Source organism: Hyperolius riggenbachi, chromosome 7, assembly GCF_040937935.1.
Source record: "Hyperolius riggenbachi isolate aHypRig1 chromosome 7, aHypRig1.pri, whole genome shotgun sequence".
Taxonomy (NCBI): domain Eukaryota; kingdom Metazoa; phylum Chordata; class Amphibia; order Anura; family Hyperoliidae; genus Hyperolius; species Hyperolius riggenbachi.
This window is the reverse complement of record NC_090652.1, coordinates 319,609,423-319,636,563: the sequence shown is the minus strand read 5'-3', so window position 1 is coordinate 319,636,563 and position 27,141 is coordinate 319,609,423. Positions and strand designations below refer to the sequence as shown.

The 27,141-nt window shown below is 46.8% G+C and overlaps 1 protein-coding gene across 1 annotated transcript in view; it reads left to right on the top strand.

The window, feature by feature from the left end:
* LOC137525252 (protein mono-ADP-ribosyltransferase PARP9-like) overlaps window positions 1-27,141 on the top strand; it is a 158,392-nt gene that overhangs the window by 9,563 nt on the left and 121,688 nt on the right. The window contains exon 2 of the mRNA XM_068246275.1: window positions 13,858-14,851. Within this exon, the coding sequence (XP_068102376.1) occupies window positions 13,862-14,851 (990 nt within the window). The 5' untranslated portion in view covers window positions 13,858-13,861. The remainder of the gene's footprint in view (window positions 1-13,857; window positions 14,852-27,141) is intronic.

Sequence of the window (27,141 nt, the reverse complement as noted above, 5' to 3'; positions counted from 1 at the left end):
GTTGTTATAGTAAGCTCTGATATAGTAAACCTCTGGATACAGTAACCTCAGTCCTCAGGTCCCAGCAAATGTATCTGTGTAAATATGCAATTTATGACCAATGTGCAGGAACTGTGAAGTCCGACGAAGGCTTATTAGCCGAAAGCTTACTTTTTATTTATCTCTAAGTTAGCCAATAAATTGTGACATCCTGATTCAGAATGCCTTGCCTTTACTGATGGCTAACACGGTACAACACTCTACTGCTTCTACTATGACCAATTCTGATATAGTAAACTACTTTTCCTGGTCCCCTGGAGTTTACTATAAGGGGATTCTACTGTACTGAGAAATCCTGCCCTGTATTCATGCATTTCAAGGAGTTCCACCAGAGTAATCCCAATGGTTTGATGTTTAACCACTTAAAAGGAAGGTCTAGGCAAAATAAAAAAAAACTAAATCCACTTACCTGGGGTTTCCTCCAGCCCCTGGCAGCCGTCCTGTGCCCTCGCCATAGCTCCCATTGTCCTCCGCTGCAGAAGCTTGCCAGGTCGGCTTCCTGGTCGGCTTCTGTGCTCCACCGGGCAGGTCACGTGGTCCGTCTGACATCATCAGCATTGTACTGCGCAGGCGCAGAACCACTGTACCTGCGCAGTGCAATGCTGATGACGTCGGCCAGATCGCGTGACCCACACGGTGGAACGCACAGAAAGCCGACCTAGAGATGGTTTCACCGTCTAACAGTCTCCTAGCGGCGGTCGCCGCCGGGTTACTGATGACGGAGATCCGTCATTCAAGCGAAAATGCGCATGCATTAGCATGGATCCACTGCAGAACACGCCCCCAGGACTGCACGCCGACCGGCGTTAGGTGGTCCTGGGGTTGGCGCGGAGCGGTCTTTAAGAGATTAAAGTAAGTCTGAAGCAAATTCCCCCCCCCCCCCCAAAAAAAAAACCTACTCACCTGAGGAGGGGGAAGGCTATGGGTCCTAAAGAGCCTTCCCGCTCCCTTTTCTGGTCTCCTTGTTTCACCGGAGGCTCCTCTGTTCAGGTCTCTCACGGTGCAAGGCTTCAGAAGTCTTGGGGAGCCTGAGTGCTCCTTACTGCGCATGCGCGAGGGAGCATGCTTGTGCATGTGCATTACATAGCCACCCATCTTCTGTAGCACTATTGCTCCCAGAAGCCTACCACAGCGGCAGAGAGCAGTCTCCGACTCCCATTGGTTGGAGACTGCTAACGGGGGAGCCAACGGTGGAATGTGCGGACCATGAGAGGAGCGGGAAGGCTCTATAGGAGTCTTCCCTCTCCTTAGGTAAGTAGAAGAGCTGGCTGCAAAATATGCTTGAAAGAAGTATTGAATAGAGTGCTATGCATAATTGCGTTGGAAGATCATAGAGAATGAACTTTTTGTGTGCAGCTTGAGCTATCTCCTTGACGTAACCTGAGCTCTGTGACGGGCCAATGGACACCGCCACTTTGCTTGAATAGCTCCTCCCCTAGAAAAGTGTCATTCACCATTTGCCTTGACAAAGCTTGAGATGTCAAGTGGCAGGGAGAATGCTCAAATCAGCTGGGCGTCAGGTCTGAATTCTAGTGGTGGCATTAGAAGGCAGAAGTAATGGTAATGTGGCCATGCAAAGCCCTATGCCACCATTGCAGCTGGCTACAGAACTAGTAACTGCTGATGATTAAAGAGAACCCGAGGTGTGTTCAAAGAATGTTATCTGCATACAGAGGCTGGATCTGCCTATACAGCCCAGCCTCTGTTGCTATCCCAAACCCCACTAAGGTCCCCATGCACTCTGCAATCCCCCATAACTCACAGCCGTGTTGTGAGGCTGTGTTTACATCTGTAGTGTCAGTCTCAGCTGCTCCCCCGCCTCCTGCATAGCTCCGGTCCCTGCCCCCGTCCCTTCCCTCCAATCAGCAGGGAGGGAAGGGAGGCAGGCGGGGACAGGAGTTCTGCAGGAGGCGGGGAGAGCAGCAGACTGACACTATAGAGATAAACACAGCCAGCTCTGACAAGCTGTTTGTCAGCAGCGTGGCTGTGATTTATGAGGGATTGCAGAGTGCAGGAGGACCTTAGGGGGGTTTGGGATAGCAACAGAGGCTGGGCTGTATAGGCAGATCCATCCTCTGTATGCAGATAATATTCTTCAAACCCACCTCGGGTTCTCTTTAAATGACGGGAGCCAGGACTTCATTTAGAAAGCTGGGACGCTGCATAAACCTTTTGAAGGCTCCATGGATGCACTATTGGGGTCCCGGTTAAGTGTGTTGGTTGGCTGGCCATGTAGGGTGTTCAGCTGTGAAATGTATAGGCATACAGCTGTTATGCAGGTAGGAGACCTGTGGCTTGGTCGATAGAGATGGGTCGAACTATTCGTCCAGCGAATAGTTTTCGTGCCTAACAAGGGGTGTACGTACATCTTATACATGGCATGTTCGACCCACCCCCTATACAGCATCATTGAGCTAAATGTAGACCCCTTTCCTCACAGTCAGTAGGCACATGGCAGCCAACCAGCTATCCCTCCCACCTGGACCGCCACCCCCCACCCACCTGTCAGAAATCCAGCACAGAAGCCATTTTGCAGTCTGTGTTTGGCTTCTGTGCTAGGCAGATCAGGGACAGTGTGCTGCTGACAGGGAGAGAGTTAGGTAGGCCTGTGTTCTGTGTCCTCAGTGCAGATTCTTGCTGCCACCACATTGTCCTGAACAGCTAAGCCATTCTTAGGGCTGGTACATTGTTTGATCATAACCCACCTTCATACCACTACTGGCATCTAGTATTTACAGGCCCTTTTGTAAAACATTAGTGCTGTAGGAGACAGGTCTGCTGTTCCTAGTAGTGCACTGACCATAACCTAGTAATCCTTCACACCACTACTGGCATATAGTTTCCACTACTGACCCCTGTATAAGACCTCAGTCTTGTCGGAAACCGTAGTGCAACGACTCCTAGTAGTGCACCGACTCTAACTCAATAATCCTTTGCGACCACTACTAGCATCTTGTATCCACGACTGCCCCCTGTATAGTGCCTCAGTGCAGAATCAGTTTTTTTTGGGTCATTTAACTGTCCTAGAACTACCTCAGCCTGACCATAGAGGCTGGAAAACCGTGATCACTTGCACTCCCACGATTATGCGCACAACCACGGTGGCCACTACACTAAGACTGCCGCCAAGAGGACTAACCTTTATGTTGTGGAGGTGTCAGTCAGTAAAAACAAAGATATGCTCACCTGACGTAATCACTACAGGTCTTTGCATTTTTTTTTGTGTGCGGAGATTCCAATTTGAAATTCGCGAACCCAAAATTTGACATTCAGGCCATCACTATTGGTCGATTCATGATTTTAGGGGTGGAAGGGAACTGCAGTATATAGGGGAATTTGATACACTCTATTCAATTTGGATGACTCAGTAGAGGTTCAGCATTTTTAAAGTTGAGCACCGGTTTTAATTTGTTGAATCCTCTGAAATGAGCTCGGGCCCAGAACAGGCGGCATTGTGTCTGGATTGTGTTGTGAGATGTAATGTCTCTTTGAAGATGATCCTTTCATGGTATCTCCAAAGAAAAATGTTACTCCAACTGGAAGACCTTTCTATTCTAGAAGACAGTTCATCATTCCAACGTGCAAATTCTCGATTTACAGAACTGTTGTTGTCACTTGGCATCGAGTGTTGTTGGCACTTTGCATTAGATTTTGTCATTTGGCATTCTGTGTTGTCACTTAGCTTCATGTGTTGTTGCCATTTGGCTTTGAATGTTGAATTTTTACATAAGGTTTCAGGTTTCATAAACTGAGGAAACGGGTGATTTTTGTACCCACTCCATAGCCCTGCCAGTCGGGGACAGGGCTGTGGAGAGAAGAGTCGGGGACAGGGCTGTGGAGAGAAGAGTCGGGGACAGGGCTGTGGAGAGAAGAGTCGAGGACAGGGCTGTGGAGAGAAGAGTCGAGGACAGGGCTGTGGAGTGAAGAGTCGAGGACAGGGCTGTGGAGTGAAGAGTCGAGGACAGGGCTGTGGAGTGAAGAGTCGAGGACAGGGCAGTGGAGTGAAGAGTCGAGGACAGGGCTGTGGAGTGAAGAGTCGGGGACAGGGCTGTGGAGTGAAGAGTCGGGGACAGGGCTGTGGAGTGAAGAGTCGGGGACAGGGCTGTGGAGTGAAGAGTCGGGGACAGGGCTGTGGAGTGAAGAGTCGGGGACAGGGCTGTGGAGTGAAGAGTCGGGGACAGGGCTGTGGAGTGAAGAGTCGGGGACAGGGCTGTGGAGTGAAGAGTCGGGGACAGGGCTGTGGAGTGAAGAGTCGGGGACAGGGCTGTGGAGTGAAGAGTCGGGGACAGGGCTGTGGAGTGAAGAGTCGGGGACAGGGCTGTGGAGTGAAGAGTCGGGGACAGGGCTGTGGAGTGAAGAGTCGGGGACAGGGCTGTGGAGTGAAGAGTCGGGGACAGGGCTGTGGAGTGAAGAGTCGGGGACAGGGCTGTGGAGTGAAGAGTCGGGGACAGGGCTGTGGAGTGAAGAGTCGGGGACAGGGCTGTGGAGTGAAGAGTCGGGGACAGGGCTGTGGAGTGAAGAGTCGGGGACAGGGCTGTGGAGAGAAGAGTCGGGGACAGGGCTGTGGAGAGAAGAGTCGGGGACAGGGCTGTGGAGAGAAGAGTCGGGGACAGGGCTGTGGAGAGAAGAGTCGGGGACAGGGCTGTGGAGAGAAGAGTCGGGGACAGGGCTGTGGAGAGAAGAGTCGGGGACAGGGCTGTGGAGAGAAGAGTCGGGGACAGGGCTGTGGAGAGAAGAGTCGGGGACAGGGCTGTGGAGAGAAGAGTCGGGGACAGGGCTGTGGAGAGAAGAGTCGGGGACAGGGCTGTGGAGAGAAGAGTCGGGGACAGGGCTGTGGAGAGAAGAGTCGGGGACAGGGCTGTGGAGAGAAGAGTCGGGGACAGGGCTGTGGAGAGAAGAGTCGGGGACAGGGCTGTGGAGAGAAGAGTCGGGGACAGGGCTGTGGAGAGAAGAGTCGGGGACAGGGCTGTGGAGAGAAGAGTCGGGGACAGGGCTGTGGAGAGAAGAGTCGGGGACAGGGCTGTGGAGAGAAGAGTCGGGGACAGGGCTGTGGAGAGAAGAGTCGGGGACAGGGCTGTGGAGAGAAGAGTCGAGGACAGGGCTGTGGAGAGAAGAGTCGAGGACAGGGCTGTGGAGAGAAGAGTCGAGGACAGGGCTGTGGAGAGAAGAGTCGAGGACAGGGCTGTGGAGAGAAGAGTCGAGGACAGGGCTGTGGAGAGAAGAGTCGAGGACAGGGCTGTGGAGAGAAGAGTCGAGGACAGGGCTGTGGAGAGAAGAGTCGAGGACAGGGCTGTGGAGAGAAGAGTCGGGGACAGGGCTGTGGAGAGAAGAGTCGGGGACAGGGCTGTGGAGTGAATGTTATGATCATGTCTGCAGCGTTTACTGCTGGCTGCAGTGGTATTGTAACCCAAGCAGTTCTGATGTCATTACATGCATTTTCTTGCATAGTTTGGTTTGCACTTAAACTAGTTGCTGATTCCATCTGCAGTCGCTCTGAAGTTAATGACAGTTTAATATGCTTTTGTGTAAACAAACATTGTCTGCTGCAATGGAGGGGCAATCCCTTTCCTGCAGGCTGCATATCATTGTCTGCCTTTTCCTGCTGTCAGCCTGTGATTAATTACCATTCACTTGTGTGGGAATCTGCAGGTCTGCTCCCATTGGATGACCTCAGTATAAAGAACTGCTTCCTGCAATGCTTGATGGGCTACCATAGTCTCAGATTCTGTCTGTTACTCTGCTCGTGCCCCACCTCGTTCCTGGTCCGTGTGGACTGCGCTGACTCCTGCGAAGGGGTCAGCGAGTCCTCCTAGTTCTGCTCTTGTTCTAGAAGTTGTTACTTGCTTGTCTTGTGTCATATATTGGTTCATCGCCAATATATACGCATACTTGCGCATTTTGTTATTTTCCTTGTATTCGTGTTACGTTGATACATCAGTGTTGCTGATATATACGTACACGAACTGTTTATTTCCTGTGTTCAGTTAGTCAGCCTTCCAGCACGTTTTGGTAGTTTGCGCGTATCGTGAGCACCCGTGCTGAGCTAGTATCCTGCTCCTGGTCCTGTTTGTGGATTGCGTTCATCTCTGCGAGGAGATAACGAATCCTTCTGAATCCTGTCCTGTTACCGTTTGTGGATTGCGTTCATCTCTGCGAAGAGATAGCGAATCCTTCTGAGTCCTGTTCCCTGTATTGCTCCAGTGCTAGTCAGTGTTCCTGCTTATGTCATATATCGGTTCATTGCCGATATATACATATGTTAGTCAGACGTTACAAATAGTTTCATTGATAGCTGTAATTGTAATACGCTAGGAAATCATACTTTTTGTATATTTGTCTGTGTTACGTTCATCTATCTTGATCCTGCTATTTCCTGACTATCTTGTCCTGTCTTTGTGAGGCACGCCATCGCTGCAAACGCATTGGCTGCCTCATTCCAGTCTGTCTTATTGTGGACGCTTGCTGTCACTAAGTAGTGGCTAGTTAAGCAGACGTTTATTATTTCTACCTGTCCTGATCTCCTACTTTGCGCTGAGACGTTATCGCGAAGGTATTGTTTGTGGCTGTTCGGATCTGCACCGGCTCTGTGCACCACAATCTCCTATTGGAGTCAGTCCTCTCCTCCACTAAACTGGGGATATCCTGATCCCTTGTGCTGGTGTGTGTACCTCCTTCACGTCAGCTTATGTGTTGCATGCTGACTGTGGAGATTACACCTCCAAGCTTAACATTATGGTAGCCCCATTACCAATCCCTATTGTGGGGGGAATTTCCAGAAATTATGACACTGTTTGTCAGGGGTCCTGCTCCTTTAAAAAATTTGAAAAGCTTGGTCCTGAAGTTACAGACAAATTTATATCAGAATTGGTTAAAGTTCTGGCCAATCCCGACTTTCGGGCTTCTGCAATTTCTACCTGGTCTGATTGGATCGTTTGTGCTCTTTTTAAGGGCAAACTTTTTGATTGGGCAATCGATGTCTTAGATCACACTCAGTTTAGACAAAGTCCTTTGCAATTTATAGCTTTTGTAATTCACAATTGGTTGCGCATAGATCCATTGCCTTTTCCTCTTAATGAACTCCTGGAAGCAGGCCAATCAGCTGCTCCTTCAATTGCTTGCAAAAATGATCAGCAAGCAGAAAGTGTTACTGATAATTTTCCTGCAGCTTTGAATAAATCACCAAAAACAGCAAGGTCAAAGGCAAAACGCAAACGTTCTAAGAAACGTGTCCAATCTGCAGAATCGTTATCTTTAGCGACTGCGCATCAGACCTGCAATGAGATTCTGCCATTAACAGATAATGAAATGCAATTGTCTTTCAGGGGAGTTAAATGGACTTATGAAACTACTAATGAACTTTCATCACTGGCTAGGGAAAATAAAGATTTTTGTTTAAAAGAATTATCTGAGTATGATTATGAGGATATATTACAGAGTATTGAACAAATCAATCTATTCGTGCAGCAAGAAAAATTTGCATACACTACAGTCCAACACTTGCTACAGGTATTGGAGATCCTTAGGAATAAGAAATCTGCCAATCGCCTGCTAAATAATCCAATGTATGTTTCTGCCAAAACCACATTTGCAAACTGTGATCTGCCTGTTAAGTATGCTTGAAATCCTCCATTTGAGAAAGGAGAGATGGAAGCTCTGGTCAATGAATGGAAGAATGATTCAAGTTCATTTTGTCAATTTTACAGTGCAAAAAGTGAATTAGTATTGAATGCATGCATTAAGTCTGCCTATAACCTAATAAAAACTGGTGTGTGTGGGTATGACCTTGTGGCTCCATTGATCGATGTGTGGAAAATGATTTTGGACGATTTTTATGCGATTCAATCAGTTGATACCAGGGAAGACACACTGTCAATTGGAGACTGTCCCACTTCTCCAGTTACTGAGTCCCTGCCATGTCTTGTGAATGTTCCTGTAACTCCACCCTGTACCATGGATAACTCAGTGTTACTTCCCAGTAAAACAGAAGCCACTGATACTTTCTTAACTTTGCCCTGCACAAATTTCTCAGCAGAGAATCCAGAGGTCCTGCTGACTTCTGAGTCCAGCCTAGCCAGTACTCATGAGTCTTTGTTCAGTGAAACAGACACCAGAAAAATCTTGCCTGTCTCTGCAAACACTTCTGCAGAAATTACCTGTGTTAATAAAGTTCAACTCCTGTCTGATCCAGCAGATGCCAATAGATGCACTACATCAGTTTCCGAGTCCCAGCAATCCTGTCCAGAAACCTCAGAACCCCAGCATCTGAATTTTCCAATTTCACAATTGAATGGTGATTTAGATGCGCAAACATTGTGTTTTGATCTTCCTGTTTCTACACCTCACTCTAGCTTCGTGAATAACTCAGAGCGTCTGCTATGTGAATCCGAAATCGCAGAATTATTACCGTGTTCAGAAAATGTTCCAGTAAATTTGCCCTGTACCATGAATTGTGCAGTAGATCTCTCCTATGAAACTCAGGTCACAGAATCATTATGCTGTCCAGCAGGTGCTTCCATGGTTTTGCCCTGCAATATGGACTGTTCAGTGATCCTGTCCAGTGAAGCTGTGGTCGCAGAGTCTTATGCTTCACCCAGTACTTTGGATACTTCAAACCCTCTAGCAGAGGAGTCTGAGGCACTGCTTACCTCAGTTGGTGTTGCAGTAATATTCACTTGTCTAGCAGCTGTTTTGGAATTACAGTCTGCTCTAATAAAACTTGATGAATTTCTGCCCAGCGAAGCAGAAGCCATTGAAATATTGTCCTCGTCAGCAAGTGTGTTAGATACCTTGCCCTGTACACAGTCTGATTTAACCAATGTTGTTGAGTCCCTCTCCAGTGTTGTAACAGCCGAGGAACTCCAGCCCTGTCCTCTGAATGTTTCAAAAGTCTTGCCCTGTAACATGGATAATTCTGACTCGCTGGAAAAAATAATAGAAATCTCAGAATTTCAGTCCGGGTTAATGAGTGTTTCTGAAACCCAGCCCTGTATCCTGGAAAATTCTGGTTCTCTGGCCGGTGTGGCAGAAGTTCCAGAGTCCCCTTTCTGTCCAGTGAGTTACTCAGTTTTGCCTAGTTCAGTGGGGGCTGCTGCACTACTGACTTGTTTTGCAGCCCTTCATGAGCTCCAATCCAGTGTATTTGATGAGTCTCTGTCTAGTCCAGAAGAAGTTATGGGAACCCTGTCTAGTTCGGTGCATACATCAGAAGATTTGTCCTGTCTTGTAAATGCCCCTGAACATGATTTGTTAATAACCTTGCTGGAATCAGAGACATCTAAGTCTGATCCTGCAGTTTTTAGTGAGAATCCAGTAACTGTGAAGTCTAGTCATGATGATTTTTTTTTGCCCAGTCCTGGTTTCGGTCCTACCTTGACTGACTTTGAGGTTCGCAGTTCCTTGACATGCCCAGAAGTCTCTCTTGTGCCGGTGTGCCCAGATGTGCTTCGTATGCCAGAGTGCCCAAGTGTGTCTGTGTTAGCGTGCTCACGTGCTTCCCTAGTGGAGACATGTTCTGATGTTGCCGGTTGGCCTGCATGCCCGGAGATGGTTTTGGTCCCTAAAAGCCCTGATCTTGATGTTTGTCCTTGTGACCCTGACTCTAGAGTTGCCCTGGGTTCCATAGGGGTTCTTGATAGTTCTCCATATGAGCCTAAGGGGCGTTCTGACCTGTGGGGATCTCTTTGGAGCTTCCAAGTGTTCTGGGAGATCTCTGAGGAAACTTGTCCTGGTACCTTGGACTGGTTCAACGGTGGGTTTTGTGTTGGTAGGGACAGTTCCGGTGGGCATTGCAAAGGCTTTGGCGTTTTTGGACAGTCCCTGGAAGGCGGGTATCGCTCAGAGAGTTTCTGGGGGCTTTTTTCTGGAAGTCGTGGTTCTGATGGGTATCACACTGAGGCTTGTAGTGCTGACGGGCATGGTTCTGTAGGTTCTGGTTCTGATGGATCCAGTCTTGTGGGGACTGATTCTGGAATTTGGTCTTGCCGGGCTGTCCCGGTCATCATGAATTATCAGTCAGATTGTTTTGTTGGGAATTTCAGTTTTGAAAAGCGTCTGGTATCCGCTTTTATGGGGGGGGGGGGGGGGGGGGGGTAATGTTATGATCATGTCTGCAGCGTTTACTGCTGGCTGCAGTGGTATTGTAACCCAAGCAGTTCTGATGTCATTACATGCATTTTCTTGCATAGTTTGGTTTGCACTTAAACTAGTTGCTGATTCCATCTGCAGTCACTCTGAAGTTAATGACAGTTTAATATGCTTTTGTGTAAACAAACATTGTCTGCTGCAATGGAGGGGCAATCCCTTTCCTGCAGGCTGCATATCATTGTCTGCCTTTTCCTGCTGTCAGCCTGTGATTAATTACCATTCACTTGTGTGGGAATCTGCAGGTCTGCTCCCATTGGATGACCTCAGTATAAAGAACTGCTTCCTGCAATGCTTGATGGGCTACCATAGTCTCAGATTCTGTCTGTTACTCTGCTCGTGCCCCACCTCGTTCCTGGTCCGTGTGGACTGCGCTGACTCCTGCGAAGGGGTCAGCAAGTCCTCCTAGTTCTGCTCTTGTTCTAGAAGTTGTTACTTGCTTGTCTTGTGTCATATATTGGTTCATCGCCAATATATACGCATACTTGCGCATTTTGTTATTTTCCTTGTATTCGTGTTACGTTGATACATCAGTGACGCTGATATATACGTACACGAACTGTTTATTTCCTGTGTTCAGTTAGTCAGCCTTCCAGCACGTTTTGGTAGTTTGCGTGTATCGTGAGCACCCGTGCTGAGCTAGTATCCTGCTCCTGGTCCTGTTTGTGGATTGCGTTCATCTCTGCGAGGAGATAACAAATCCTTCTGAATCCTGTCCTGTTACCGTTTGTGGATTGCGTTCATCTCTGCGAAGAGATAGCGAATCCTTCTGAGTCCTGTTCCCTGTATTGCTCCAGTGCTAGTCAGTGTTCCTGCTTATGTCATATATCGGTTCATTGCCGATATATACATATGTTAGTCAGACGTTACAAATAGTTTCATTGATAGCTGTAATTGTAATACGCTAGGAAATCATACTTATTGTATATTTGTCTGTGTTACGTTCATCTATCTTGATCCTGCTATTTCCTGACTATCTTGTCCTGTCTTTGTGAGGCACGCCATCGCTGCAAACGCATTGGCTGCCTCATTCCAGTCTGTCTTATTGTGGACGCTTGCTGTCACTAAGTAGTGGCTAGTTAAGCAGGCGTTCATTCTATCTACCTGTCCTGATCTCCTCAGTCCTGGTTTATGCGCTCAGCGCTACTTTGCGCTGAGACGTTATTACGAAAGTGTTGTTTGTGGCTGTTCGGATCTGCACCGGCTCTGTGCACCACAATCTCCTATTGGAGTCAGTCCTCTCCTCCACTAAACTGGGGATATCCTGATCCCTTGTGCTGGTGTGTGTACCTCCTTCACGTCAGCTTATGTGTTGTATGCTGACTGTGGAGATTACACCTCCAAGCTTAACAGTGAAGAGTCGGGGACAGGGCTGTGAAGAGTCGGGGACAGGGCTGTGGAGTCAGGGACAGGGCTGTGGAGTGAAGAGTCGGGGACAGGGCTGTGTAGTCAGGGACAGGGCTGTGGAGTGAAGAGTCGGGGACAGGGCTGTGGAGTGAAGAGTCGGGGACAGGGCTGTGGAGTGAAGAGTCGGGACAGTGCTGTGGAGTCGCAGTTGAAGCAATCTTTGGTACCTGGAGTCGGGGGAAAAATGCTCCAACTCCTAATAAATTTAAACTGTAATTAAAAGAGAAAATATGATAAAATGTGCTATTTCTCATATAATAGTCATCATAGATAATTTATATATATACAGTAATAGCTGTGCTTAGTCCACAAAAATTAAACGAACCAATCAAAAATAGTTACTTGGGCTACTGCAATAAAGCAGTCCTGTGTTGTGACTGTACAGTATATATGATGTGTACACAGGAATCTCTTATATATACTAAATAACATCTATGCTGTAAGAATAAAGCCTGATGTGTAGTCATTGTTCCCATAATGTAACTGGGAGAGGGGAAGGGCATTCCTAGAGCCCTGTGAGGGAGGCTATATAAGTCCTCACACCAGATGTAACCCCTCTTTCCCAGTCTGTATCTTACCTAAACACACCCCACCATACAACCCAACATGTTTCACCCTGTAAAAGATAGGGGCTTCCTCAGGGGTACTATAACAAAGTGCTGGAGTGCTCAAAAGTGCTAGCACAGGACTCTGAATTTCCTTCTCCTCTCCCAGTTACATTATGGGAACAATTTTACAGGCTTAACGATATTACCACTATTTATTCAAAGTTACGTTTTAAGATATCTCTGTGGAAAGGGTATGAAACTGTGTATGTATTACTGAATTCGAAGTGTTTGTTCTGATCCCTCTAATTAACTTAGTTGCCTGTCTTTGTAGCTGTTCTAGCATGTTAATGTCCTTCCTAGAGTGTGGTGCCCAAAGCTGTGTATCATACTCCAGTTATAGCCTCTCAGGGGATTTATACAGTGGGAGTAGGTATACAGCAGTGTTCTCCCCAGGCTCTTTTAGACGGCTGCTCCACCCGGCTAATTTTGGTGAGCACCCGGCTGTCATCGCCTGGCTTCCTCATCCTTCCCCAATGCAGTAAATAGAGTTGCACCAGCCCTGTATTCCCCCATTGCGCCCCACCTGCTACTTTTTTATGCCCACTGGCTGGAAAAAAAGTCTGAGAAGAACTCCGAATACAGGTACTAGCAACTTGTGATTTTATTTCCCATTATGTGCATCCCAGAATTGTATTTGCTTTAGCTGCTGCTGCTTGGCATTGTACATGGTTACATAACTTTTCATCTGGCATTGTGTGTCAGTCCTGGAACCCACTAGCTGTATGCTACTAAGCCATTTCTAAGTGCTTGAGATTTGAAAGCTCTTGCTAATGTAATGCTATGGGTGTGATCCCACTTGAACGATGTGATTTTATAAAAATCCCCCATAGCATTGCATTAGCAAGAGCTTTTCAAATCACAAGTGATTTGAAAAGCATGATAGTGGGTTTGAGCCCATACTGCTTATTACCAGTACTGTGTTGTTCACCTGTTATCATTGTCTGCATTCCTATTTATAATGCAGCGCTGCGCAATGTGTTGGTGCTGTAAAAATTCAATAAATAATAACCATGTGCCAGTTTCAGTACCTTCTTTATTTTACATACTTTCTCCGTCCTGCAGCGTCTCGTTCAAATGCTTCTCCGCAAGCATACAGAAAAGCATTTGAGAGCCTTCAGCGGCTTCCGGCATCACTTCCCGCTGTGTGACGTTTTTTTTATTCCCCCACAGGGGCACACGGAGGCACGGCACTTAGCGCGCCCGGAAGCTGCATGTTGGTTCATGGTCACCTGAAACGATGGGGTAAACCAGGATCGGGTTGCAGCGTTCACGTATATGGCAATAAAGGATCATACCATCGCTGTCCATTTATTTGAACGGCCAGTGCTTAAACGACGGATGCTGCAGCTCGTTATTTAGCTCTGCGGGATATCTGTGTTAGCCGGCCCCTATAGAAGAGAGTTGGAGAAACCGATAACCTGTAGTGCAGCCCCCCAGAGGTATACCCTCAGGTCACTTCCTGGATGCAGCACTATTTCCTGCCCTCGTGAAATTGACTTGAGAGGTGAAATAAGTGCTGCACTGGTAGACACAGGTGTCATCAGTAAGAGACTTATCTGTCAGTGCTGATGTCCTCCATCCCTATCAGTATAGTAGAAATAAAATATTGCTGTTGGATGGTGAGAAAGCTCAGTAATGATGTCACCCTCTCTTCTCTTTCCAGAAAGATGGCTTCTCCCCGGAGGATTCCTCTCCCGGACTTCACTTACACAATTCTTTTCAGGTGTGCAGAAAACCTGAGCGACCTCGTCCTGAAGAAATTTAATTGTTTTGCAGAGTTAAGCGGCCCTAAACTCGACCTGAATCAGGGCGCCCCCTACCAGCCTGTCAAGGTTTATGAGAAGAGATTATTTGGTGGTCTAGTGATCAGTGTTTTGAAGGGAGACCTCACCAGAGAGGACACAGATGTGGTGGTGAATGCAGCCAATGAAGACCTGGACCATGCTGGGGGATTGGCCTACGCTTTGGCCAAAGCTGGAGGACCACATATCATAGAATACAGTAAAGAATGGATAAAGACCCATGGGATTGTAAAAACTGGAGGTATTGCAGTGACGCGCCCCGGCAATCTGCCATGTAAATGTCTCGTTCATGCCGTGGGGCCAGTTTGGTTCAGCGATATCGCTGCCAAGTGTGATGCTGACCTTGCTGAATGTATCAAGAATGTCTTACAATATGTGGAGAAAAGTAACCAGAAATCTGTGGCCATCCCGGCTGTGAGCTCCGGGATCTTCATGTTTCCTCTCCCCCTCTGTGCAAAAGCCATAGTAAACACCATCCATTCATTCTGTTATAATACATCATCATACCACCTAAAGGAGATCCGGCTGGTGAATAACGATGACCCAACTGTGGATGCCATGAAGACGGCCTGTGTAGCACGTTTTGGACCAAGTGATGTCCTCAGTGGTGCCTCTTCAGCATCTTCTAGCTCATCAGGGTCACACAGCTACAACACAGGTAGTCATGTTCAGCCAAGTGGTGCCCGCAGCGGATCCTCATCAGCTTCCTCCTACCAGACAGGACCCCAGACCCGCAGCAGGGCAGCTCAGACACCTCCCACACTGACACGCCAGATGTCCTCAGACAGACAACCTTCCATCTCAATCAATGGCTTCACACTCCAGCTGACGCAAGGCCTCATCCAGGATCAGCAGGTAAGTCACCTTCCCGTCTGACAGTCCAGTCCCTCTTTCATATCTCTCACAATATGCTTATTCTAACAAGTTTATTACGAGTTCCTCATAGTGAGAGAATATTTTCCATGCCTCTCGTACCTCTATAGTCCTTTCACTCCAGACATAGACAGGGACTTCAGTGTGTAATGACGATGGTAAATACACACCTGTTTCAGGTTTTCATGGTAGCTAGAGTATAAAACCACCGCATTAAATCTATGATTTCTTGAACAGTGTGGTGGTGAGATCTTTATTGCACTAAGTTTCCAACTCATAACACCTGCCACACCCATCACCAGGTGCCTTCCTTTCCCCTTCTGGATCTTTCTATGCCTATGGGACCTCATGGGTTAGATCTCTGCACTCACAAGTATTGTGCTCAGCATTCCTGCCACACCCATTGCCAGGTGCCTTTCTTTTACCTCTCTGGATTTCTCTTTGCCAATGGGGCTTTGGGGGGTTAGAGATCTCTGCTCTCCTTAGAGGGGCACTATGGCGAAAAATTGTAAAATGTAAAATATGCACAAACATACAAATAAAAAGTACATTTTTCCGGTGTAAAATGAGCCATAAATTACTTTTCTCCTATGTTACTGTCACTTACAGTAGGTAGTAGAAATCTGACAGAAGTGACAGGCTTTGGACTAGTCCATCTCTTTATAGGGGATTCTCAGGGATATATTTATTTTCAAAAGCACTTAGTGAATGGCAGTTGCTCTGTCCAACTGCCAAAAAACTGTGTAGAGAGCAGGGAGGCTGGCCAGCATCATTATTTAATTCCTTTTTAGGGAATATCTTTATAAAGAATAAAAGCCTTGCTTAGAATCCCCTATGAAGAGATTAACTAGTCGAAAACCTGTCGCTTCTCTCAGATTTCTACTACCTACTGTAAGTGACAGCAACATAGGAGAAAAGTCATTTATGGCTCATTTTACTCTGGGAGAAACGTACTTCTTATTTGTTTACGTTTGCACATATTTTACATTTTACAGTTTTTTTTGCCATAGTGCACCTTTAATAGCCAGCCCAAAACTGCACCTATTAGTATAGGCTCCCCCTTCCCCTGCTGGATTCTTATATCTCTAAAGAACTCCAGTGGGGAGATCTCTGTGCTCCTGAGTTTCCAGCTTGCACACCTGACACACCTCCTTCCTCCTGCTGGACTCTTGTATTTGGGGGACACAGCAAAGCTCCCTAACCTCTTTCAGAAGCCATAGACAGCCTGACGTGTAGGAGGCAGACCGTGCCAGTGCTGTAGCCCAGTCTCAGCGCAGAGACACACTGCAGAGTTTAAACATCCCCCCCAACCAGTGGGCTAGAGAATATTGTTTGTGATGCAGTATTTAGCCCCCCAGTATAAGTAGTTAGTTATAGGTGCCCCCGGGATAGGGTAGCCAGGCATAGTTGTCCCAGTATAGGTTACTCAAGTATAGGTGCCGCAGTATAGGTAGCCAGGTGTAGGTGCAGCAGTATAGGTAGCCAGGTATAGGTGACGCAGTATAGGTTAGTCAGGTATAGGTGCCCTCAGTATAGCTAGCCAGGTATAGGTGCCGTAGTACAGGTTACTCAGGTATAAGTGCCGCAGTATAGGTAGCAAGGTATAGGTGCCGCAGTATAGGTAGCAAGGTATAGGTGCCGCAGTATAGGTTACCCAGGTATAGGTGCCGCAGTATAAATAGCCAGGTATAGGTGCTGTAGTATAGGTTACCCAGGTATAGGTGCCGTAGTATAGGTTACCCAGGTATAGGTGCCGCAGTATAGGTTACCCAGGTATAGGTGCCGCAGTATAAGTAGCCAGGGATAGGTGCTGTAGTATAGGTGACCCAGGTATAGGTGCCACAGTAAAAATAGCCAGGTATAGGTGCTGTAGTATAGGTTACCCAGGTATAGGTGCCACAGTATAAATAGCCAGGTATAGGTGCTGTAGTATAGGTTACCCAGGTATAGGTGCCGTAGTATAGGTAGCCAGGTATAGGTGCCGCAGTATAAGTAGCCAGGTATAGGTGCTGTAGTATAGGTTACTCAGGTATAGGTGCCGCAGTATAGGTTACCCAGGTATAGGTGCCGCAGTATAAATAGCCAGGTATAGGTGCTGTAGTATAGGTTACCCAGGTATAGGTGCCGCAGTATAAATAGCCAGGTATAAGTGCTGTAGTATAGGTTACCCAGGTATAGGTGCCGTAGTATAGGTAGCCAGGTATAGGTGCCGCAGTATAGGTTACCCAGGTATAGGTGCCGCAGTATAGGTTACCCAGGTATAGGTGCCGCAGTATAGGTTACCCAGGTATAGGTGCCGTAGTATAGGTAGCCAGGTATAGGTGCCGCAGTATAGGTTACCCAGGTATAGGTGCCGCAGTATAAGTAGCCAGGGATAGGTGCTGTAGTATAGGTAGCCAGGTATAGGTGCCGCAGTATAGGTTACCCAGGTATAGGTGCCGCAGTATAAGTAGCCAGGGATAGGTGCTGTAGTATAGGTAGCCAGGTATAGGTGCTGCAGTATAGGTTACCCAGGTATAGGTGCCGCAGTATAAGTAGCCAGGGATAGGTGCTGTAGTATAGGTTACTCAGCTATAGGTGTCACAGTATAGGTTAGTCAGGCATAGGTGTCCCCAGTATTGGTAGCCAGGTGTAGGTGCTGTAGTATAGGTTACTCAGGTATAGGTAGCCAGGTATAGGTGCCGCAGTATAGCAAGGTATAGGTTCTGCAGTATAGGTTAAACAGCTACAGGTGCCGCAGTATAGGTAGCCAAGTATAGGTGACCCCCCTCTCCTCCTCCCCCGTCCGTGAGATCTCTGGCGCTTACTGGAAGTGATTACTCACTGTGCCTCTCTCCAGCAGCAGTCGCACATCCCCCTCCGCCATATAGTTCTGTCTACAGTACCGGGATGTGGCTTTATGACGTCATCAAGCCGCGTCTCGTGAAAGTAGACAGAGCTATATGACGGAGGAGGATGTGCGACTGCCACTGGACAGAGGCACAGTGAGTAATCCACTTCCTCCAAAAGCCAGAGATCTTGTGGGGGAAGGAGAGGGGCAGTTGCAGCAGGGAGGGGAGCAGGCAGGGGAGGGGATCGCTGCAGGAAGGGTGTGAAGGAAGGGAGGGGAGGTCACTGTGGACGGCGGGGGATTGCTGGGGGGGGGGAGGTCGCTGCAGAGAGGGTGTGAAGAAAGGGAGGGGAGATCACTGCAAGGACGGGTGGTCGCTGCTGTTGGGGGATTGCTGAGGGAGGGTGGATTACTGCAGGAAAGCCACAGCAATTTCTCTGCTCTGCTGGGTCTGCTTGTAGGCTTCCCTAGGATGGCTGGCTGGATGTTTGCACACCGTGAGTAGCACAGATCACTACCCACAGTGTGCTGACAAACATCCAACCATCCTAGGGAAGCTTGCATAAGTGTAAGAAGCGGAGCAGAGAAACTTAAAATCTCTGTCGCGGCATGGACGAGCTTGACTCCTCCTTTCTGCTAGGGAGGTTAAGTTTTTCCTTTGTCCTGAACAAAAACTCCTTTCCCAACCTCTGTCCCGAATCCTCTCATATTACCCCACTGTCAACACCCCTTGAATCCTAATCAATGCTTTCCCCTTGTTTTTTCCCTCCTCCAACACTCTACAGATGTCCATCCTCCTTACCTCCCCTTCACACACCTCGGATCTTATCCAGAGACACTCCCCAACCTGCTCTCTTCGCTCCCTCTGCTCCTCCAACACTCTACAGATATCCATCCACCATACCTCCCCTTCATACATCTCCCATCTCATCCAGAGACACTCCCCAACCTCCTCTCTCTGCTCCTCCAACACTCTACAGATGTCCATCTACCATACCTCCCCTTCATACATCTCCCATCTCATCCAGAGATACTCCCCAACCTGCTCTCTCTGCTCCTCCTATACTCTACAGATGTCCATCCACCATACCTCCCCTTTATATATCTCCCATCTCATCCAGAGATACTCCCCAACCTGCTCTCTCTGCTCCTCCTATACTCTATAGATATCCATCCACCATACCTCCCCTCATACATCTCCCATCTCATCCAGAGATACTCCCCAACCTGCTCTCTCTGCTCCTCCAACACTCTACAGATATCCATCCACCATACCGCCCCTTCATACATCTCCCATCTCATCCAGAGATACCCCCCCCCCCCCCCAACCTCCTCTCTGCTCCTCCTACACCCTACAGATATCCATCCACCATACCCCCCCTTCATACATCTCCCATCTCATCCAGAGATACCCCCAACCTGCTCTCTGCTCCTCCTGCACTCTACAGATATCCATCCACCATACCTTCCCTTCATACATCTCCCATCTCATCCAGATATACCCCCCAACCTCCTCTCTGCTCCTCCAACACTCTACAGATGTCCATCCACCATACCTCCCCTTCATACATCTCCCATCTCATCCAGATATACCCCCCCAACCTCCTCTCTGCTCCTCCAACACTCTACAGATGTCCATCCACCATACCTCCCCTTCATACATCTCCCATCTCATCCAGAGATACCCCCAACCTCCTCTCTCTGCTCCTCCTACACTCTATAGATATCCATCCACCATACCTCCCCTTCATATATCTCCCATCTCATCCAGAGATACCCCTCAACCGCCTCTCTCTGCTCCTCCAACACTCTACAGATAACCATCCACCATACCTCCCCTTCATACATCTCCCATCTCATCCAGAGATACCCCCAACCTCCTCTCTCTGCTCCTCCTACACTCTATAGATATCCATCCACCATACCGCCCCTTCATACATCTCCCATCTCATCCAGAGATACCCCCCAACCTCCTCTCTCTGCTCCTCCTACACTCTACAGATATCCATCCACCATACCTCCCCTTCATATATCTCCCATCTTATCCAGAGATACCCCCCAACCTCCTCTCTCTGCTCCTCCTACACTCTACAGTTATCCATCCACCATACTGCCCCTTCATACATCTCCCATCTCATCCAGAGATACCCCCCAACCTCCTCTCTCTGCTCCTCCTACACTCTACAGATGTCCCTCCAACATACCTCCCCTTCATACATCTCATCCAGAGATACTCCCCAACCTCCTCTCTCTGCTCCTCCAACACTCTACAGATATCCATCCACCATACCTCCCCTCCATACATCTCATCCAGAGATACTCCCCAACCTCCTCTCTCTGCTCCTCCAACACTCTACAGATATCCATCCACCATACCGCCCCTTCATACATCTCATCCAGAGATACTCCCCAACCTCCTCTCTCTGCTCCTCCTACACTCTACAGATGTCCCTCCAACATACCTCCCCTTCATACATCTCATCCAGAGATACTCCCCAACCTCCTCTCTCTGCTCCTCCAACACTCTACAGATATCCATCCACCATACCGCCCCTTCATACATCTCATCCAGAGATACTCCCCAACCTCCTCTCTCTGCTCCTCCTACACTCTACAGATGTCCCTCCAACATACCTCCCCTTCATACATCTCATCCAGAGATACTCCCCAACCTACTCTCTCTGCTCCTCCTACACTCTACAGATGTCCCTCCAACATACCTCCCCTTCATACATCTCATCCAGAGATACTCCCCAACCTCCTCTCTCTGCTCCTCCAACACTCTACAGATGTCCCTCCAACATACCTCCCCTTCATACATCTCATCCAGAGATACTCCCCAACCTACTCTCTCTGCTCCTCCTACACTCTACAGATGTCCCTCCAACATACCGCCCCTTCATACATCTCATCCAGAGATACTCCCCAACCTCCTCTCTCTGCTCCTCCTACACTCTACAGATGTCCCTCCAACATACCTCCCCTTCATACATCTCATCCAGAGATACTCCCCAACCTACTCTCTCTGCTCCTCCTACACTCTACAGATGTCCCTTCAACATACCGCCCCTTCATACATCTCATCCAGAGATACTCCCCAACCTCCTCTCTCTGCTCCTCCAACACTCTACAGATATCCATCCACCATACCGCCCCTTCATACATCTCCCATCTCATCCAGAGATACCCCCAACCTCCTCTCTCTGCTCCTCCAACACTACAGATATCCATCCACCATATCTCCCCTTCATACATCTCCCATCTCATCTAGAGATACCCCCCAACCTCCTCTCTCTGCTCCTCTAACACTCTACAGATATCCATCCACCATACCTCCCCTTCATACATCTCCCATCTCATCCAGAGTTACCCCCAACCTCCTCTCTGCTCCTCCTACACTCTACGGATGTCCCTCCAACATACCTCCCCTTCATACATCTCATCCAGAGATACTCCCCAACCTCCTCTCTCTGCTCCTCCAACACTCTACAGATATCCATCCACCATACCTCCCCTCCATACATCTCATCCAGAGATACTCCCCAACCTCCTCTCTCTGCTCCTCCAACACTCTACAGATATCCATCCACCATACCGCCCCTTCATACATCTCATCCAGAGATACTCCCCAACCTCCTCTCTCTGCTCCTCCTACACTCTACAGATGTCCCTCCAACATACCTCCCCTTCATACATCTCATCCAGAGATACTCCCCAACCTCCTCTCTCTGCTCCTCCAACACTCTACAGATATCCATCCACCATACCGCCCCTTCATACATCTCATCCAGAGATACTCCCCAACCTCCTCTCTCTGCTCCTCCTACACTCTACAGATGTCCCTCCAACATACCTCCCCTTCATACATCTCATCCAGAGATACTCCCCAACCTACTCTCTCTGCTCCTCCTACACTCTACAGATGTCCCTCCAACATACCTCCCCTTCATACATCTCATCCAGAGATACTCCCCAACCTCCTCTCTCTGCTCCTCCAACACTCTACAGATGTCCCTCCAACATACCTCCCCTTCATACATCTCATCCAGAGATACTCCCCAACCTACTCTCTCTGCTCCTCCTACACTCTACAGATGTCCCTCCAACATACCGCCCCTTCATACATCTCATCCAGAGATACTCCCCAACCTCCTCTCTCTGCTCCTCCAACACTCTACAGATATCCATCCACCATACCGCCCCTTCATACATCTCCAATCTCATCCAGAGATACCCCCAACCTCCTCTCTCTGCTCCTCCTACACTCTACAGATATCCATCCACCATACCGCCCCTTCATACATCTCCCATCTCATCCAGAGATACCCCCAACCTCCTCTCTCTGCTCCTCCTACACTCTACAGATATCCATCCACCATACCGCCCCTTCATACATCTCCCATCTCATCCAGAGATACCCCCAACCTCCTCTCTCTGCTCCTCCAACACTACAGATATCCATCCACCATACCTCCCCTTCATATATCTCTGTAGAATGTACTCTAGCTTATGCTAACTTATTTCTATGTTAATGACCAGACACTTGAGGTCGTTTCAAAGGGGTTAAATAAAAGGGGTTTATTTACAAATATACATATGTACAAGTTAGATCATACAAAGTATGTGTCTCACATAATGGCTCTATATACCCTATGCACAGTCACACACTTTCATTAGCTGAGCCCCTATTCTGTCCCACACTCCATGGCAGCAGCATTCCAAGAGAGAGAGAGATTCCCAAACATTGTCTTTTATTTGGGATACCACAGGTATAGAGACTCCTCCTCTGTGTTATACATCATCAATAGTTCCTGCCCTTAGCAGCTGGGGGGGAAAGAACTTGTAGCTAATCCCATGGACCATTGTTGACAAACCAGATAACTCAGTTTCCTCTCACCTTGGGTAGCCAGTTCCTCAATGGCCATTTGCGGGGGCTGGGGTCAGTGTCAGAGGCCATTGTCTTTGCTGTGTTATTTACTCATATGCAGATGTTTGTGGTTGTAAAAAGTCCTTTATGAAACAGGCTTTGCGCAAGGCCCCAGCTGATCATCTAGATTCACTGTAAATCTCTCATAGCAACATAAATGTCCAGACATACTTTTCCATTAAGGCACACCTGGAAATACACAGTTTATACCGATAAAATACAACATTCCCTCCTGTTGTGCCTAATGGACACACCCTCATGGCTGGGATCCGGAACATGTGCCCTTCAGCGGATGGCTTCTGTATGCTCCGCACAGCTACATTGAGTCGCAAAACAGTTCTTGCTGGACGCAAGCCACCGCTGGGCTGTATCAAATAACAGTTACCCCCGGCAGTGTGACACAGTCCAAGGTTATTGGGAATCTTTTCTCCTGTGGACAGACCATCCTCGCTATGCAGGGGCCAATGACCAGGAACCCAACATTCATTCCCACTCACACCTAATCGGTACATTGACATGGCATTGATTGTAAGTGTGAATATACAACCTCATGCCATATATATGTATCACCTGGATTTACCAGATCGCAATATCTTATCATGTGCACCTTAGTTTGTTCTGCAAGTTTATTGGCATCAATGTATACCTTTATGACACAGACACATCATACCCATGGATTATCCATTGCAACCTAATATATCTCTCACTGTGTTTGTTTGTGTATGTAGGTTGTGCACATGAAAATATAAAATAGAAGAAAACTATCTATTGTATCCTTGTAGGTCATGCGGTATTCATGTAACTAAGTCAGTACTCGACTAATCTTGCTGCAAAACACATTTACATTACATTACCTACATTGTCTTGTACTTAGTGGATTGGGCACAAAATATGTATAGATGAAACAAAAAAGCTTAACTTCTAATCAATTATCAGTACCTTGATTCTATATCATCGGTGTCCGGACATTACATTACCAGAGGTTAGCCACCCCCACTGTATACTGAAAGGGTGGGCCTGGTTATTAAATTACCTGGATAAAGGTTTTACACACAAAGAATACGACTGCTGTTCAGGCTTTATCCACCTTCAAAGCTTAATTTATCTTCTAACAAAAAAAATGGATGGTGATGCCCAGCTATTTAATAATAAACCATTGTTGGTGGTAATTTCCACTGGCTTCTTTGAAGCTCTGGCTACTATTGTTAACCATTCAATTGTGTGAATTTACATACATTCTTTTTGGTTGTAGACTTCCCCCATCCCTGTGGGCTAAATACCCATTAATTTCCTTTGATGAGTCCTTCTACAATATCTGTGTCAATGAAACTATCCCACACCCTACATAACAATGAGAATACTCTCTGTAGCCTTCCAACCTGGGAGGGGACTATTTGGGAAGGCATTCTAGTGTAGAGACCATCCCCCTTTCCTTATAAATCCCAATAAAAGAAAATAAATATCTCCACTACTGCTGCGTGTTACTATCTCTGCGGCCCCCTGCACACTGCCAATCTGATTTGCAATTCCGATTTTCGCTGGGTGCTGTTGACATACGCAGAAAAACGCCTACGAAAAAAAACTCGGCATGCAGTACCGACTCATAATCGCACGTAAAATCGCGTCCAAAATTGCCAATCGGAATTGCATGTAGTGTGCAAGATCTCACAGGAAAATATAACATATTTGATAATACCTCCCACAAGAGAACAAACGCTTTAATCTTAAATAATGTAAGTTGACCATACACCTATAGATTTCCATCCAATGTTTCAAAACGATAAATTCCTTTAGGAAATAATCGATTCAGAATAACTCGATTCCTACCAACCACTGCACATCAATTCCCAATCGATTCCAGCCGGGAATCTATTACTAATTGATCGTATTGCAGAGTTGCGGTGCCCAATACAGTGCAAGGTTATTGGCCATTAATTTGCCAAAGTTGTTGCTCCTGATTGTTTTTAACTTTTCCACCTGTCTGATCGATTTATTCAATCGCCAAAATTGATCTGACATTTGGGGAATCGATTCCTAGCAGCTGAATCTGCAAGGAAATAACTGAGAAAATCGATGTGTATGGCAACCCTTTCCATGACTTCCCTTGATTGTAGATTCAATTATAAACTTAAGATGTTTATTCATAACAGTACAATTGCATTTGAGTACTCTTTATGAATATACAGTATAAATAGGCAAACAGCATTCATAGCTGTGTTTACTCTTGCCTTCCATATCGTGTATATATATCCCCCCTTTGGTACCTCAAAGCACAGGTACCACTTATCAATACTTCTATGTAAAAAGAAAAAACCACAAAAGAGAAAAAATTAAAACAAAATAACAAATGGTGTTTGGGGAGGCATCAAAAATCCCCACAACCGAAAAGCAAAAAATGTATTGTGAAAACGAAATTATTCAAAAACTGAACAGGGAGAGCAAAAAAATTACAACCCTTTGGTTGTTACTAATCAAACCAACAAACAAACACACAGAAACGTACAGGCCTTTCAGGACACACACATAAGTTAGTTACACACAGGTCTGTACAATTAGTACATTGACACAAAGATGCTGATATCCTGTGGAGCTCATTGTCTTCAGTACTGGGCCATCTGTGTCAATAGGAACAAGACAGAAAAGAAACAACAACAATACAGACTGTACAAGTTAATTGTTAACCACCTTTACTTCAGTTTCACTCCTTAAACCTTCTATTGTTTAATTGTTTGCAAACAATTCGGATTTAACTCATGAGCTCATGGTATTTTCTGCAGACTAATTGTTAACCTCTATAATTTAGAATGGGTGCACCCTGATCCTAACCAAATTCCATGTAGACGCCCTTGGCTAAAGAGGAGAGAAAGAAAAACCCAATACATGAATACAACATAATCAAATGTTAGATGGCTTGAATTTTTAACCACATACATTTCCTTTCAGAGATATCTGAAAAACAAAGCATAATTATGTTAATATCCTCACCTTAAGACACCATTGTTACTTCACAATCTGTTAGGTTACCCCTATACTGCAAACCTGTTGAGACAACAGAGTGTATTTCATTTGCAACACGTTATTACACATTAATGTTTGAACACTCTGCCATATATCCCAAGAAAAAAGGGATTGCAATGTTTGACAAACTACAGATTAGCCAATATGGCATACTGGCTAGCGGGGAATAAACTGGAATGTTTGGCCAATGTCCTTGCTGTGCACTGGCACCATATGCAAAACTAGAATATTGTTTAGGTTTCGCTTGCTGGCCATGATTTCCGATTCCGTTTTCCAGCTTATCTGGGCCCTGAAATGCACCAAAGTTCTCATGTTTTTCATGTTCGTGAGGGGAGACGGTGCTTACACAATTGGAGATATTGCTGGTGTGTCTATTCTTAACTTTGTGGTTTCTGCAATATCGTTTTATGTGGCCAGATCTATGACATCGGTAACATCGTAAATTTTTTCTCTGTGTACTTTTATATGCCACAGATACATTGGATGTCTCTCCCTCATTTCCCTCCTCACAACAATCCCTCAGTATATTAATGAATTGTTGACACGTGATGGCATTTTTAAGAGCAAGTTTAACTGGGTGGCTTACCATACATCTATTCGCCATGGAATATAACAACTCCCTATCATCAGCTGATATATCTTGGCAATTATGTACCACTCTATACATTGAAATGTACTCATGACAAAATATCACAGGATCCATTCCATTCATGAACCTCATGCTTGCCAACGCTTGCACGCCTCTTTCATCACGGCTTCCCAATACACGCTGTACTTCCTGTCTCCTACCTCCTGCATCTGCTACACAACCACCATTTTCCAGAACTATGCGAGTGGCTAAGGGCCCCGGCAACCAGGCGCATAAAAGTGCACATGCATCTTCATCATTTAGACTGAACTGACATACCACTGCCTCAAATTGACTAGATAACCTCACAGGCGATTCTAGGGAATCAAAATCGCCCAGAATCTGACATAAGCGCAGTTTGTCCTGAATTGTTAGCACAGTAGGGCTGGACACATCTGCTAGTTGTACCCCACTGCAGGTACTGTCATCAGTAATAGTGCAGACATTTGCAGAATCACAAGTTTTTGCTTTTTGTTCACATACTGATAATATGTAATTCTCCTTCTGTATCAACACTGAGTTGGTATGTAACAGTTCTCTTTTTAAAGAGGCAACCAGCTCTTGCATCTGGGTCAATTTATCATTGAGTGAGTGAATTAAGGTTTCATTAGAGGCGCATTTGACCTTGTGCTGTTATATTTGTTTCTCCAATTCACTATTCCTTTCCTTCCAATCATCTGCCTCTAATTTCAACTCCTGCAAATCGGCTCTCGATGTATCTGCCATAACTACCAAATTATCCTTAAAATTATCCAAGTCCTTTCTGATTTGCTGTCTGTCTGCAGCCCAATCTCTCGCTCTCTGCTCTGATATGACCCTCATCCTAAGTAAAATCGAAATTTCATTTGCAAGCTTTATCTTCTGTACTT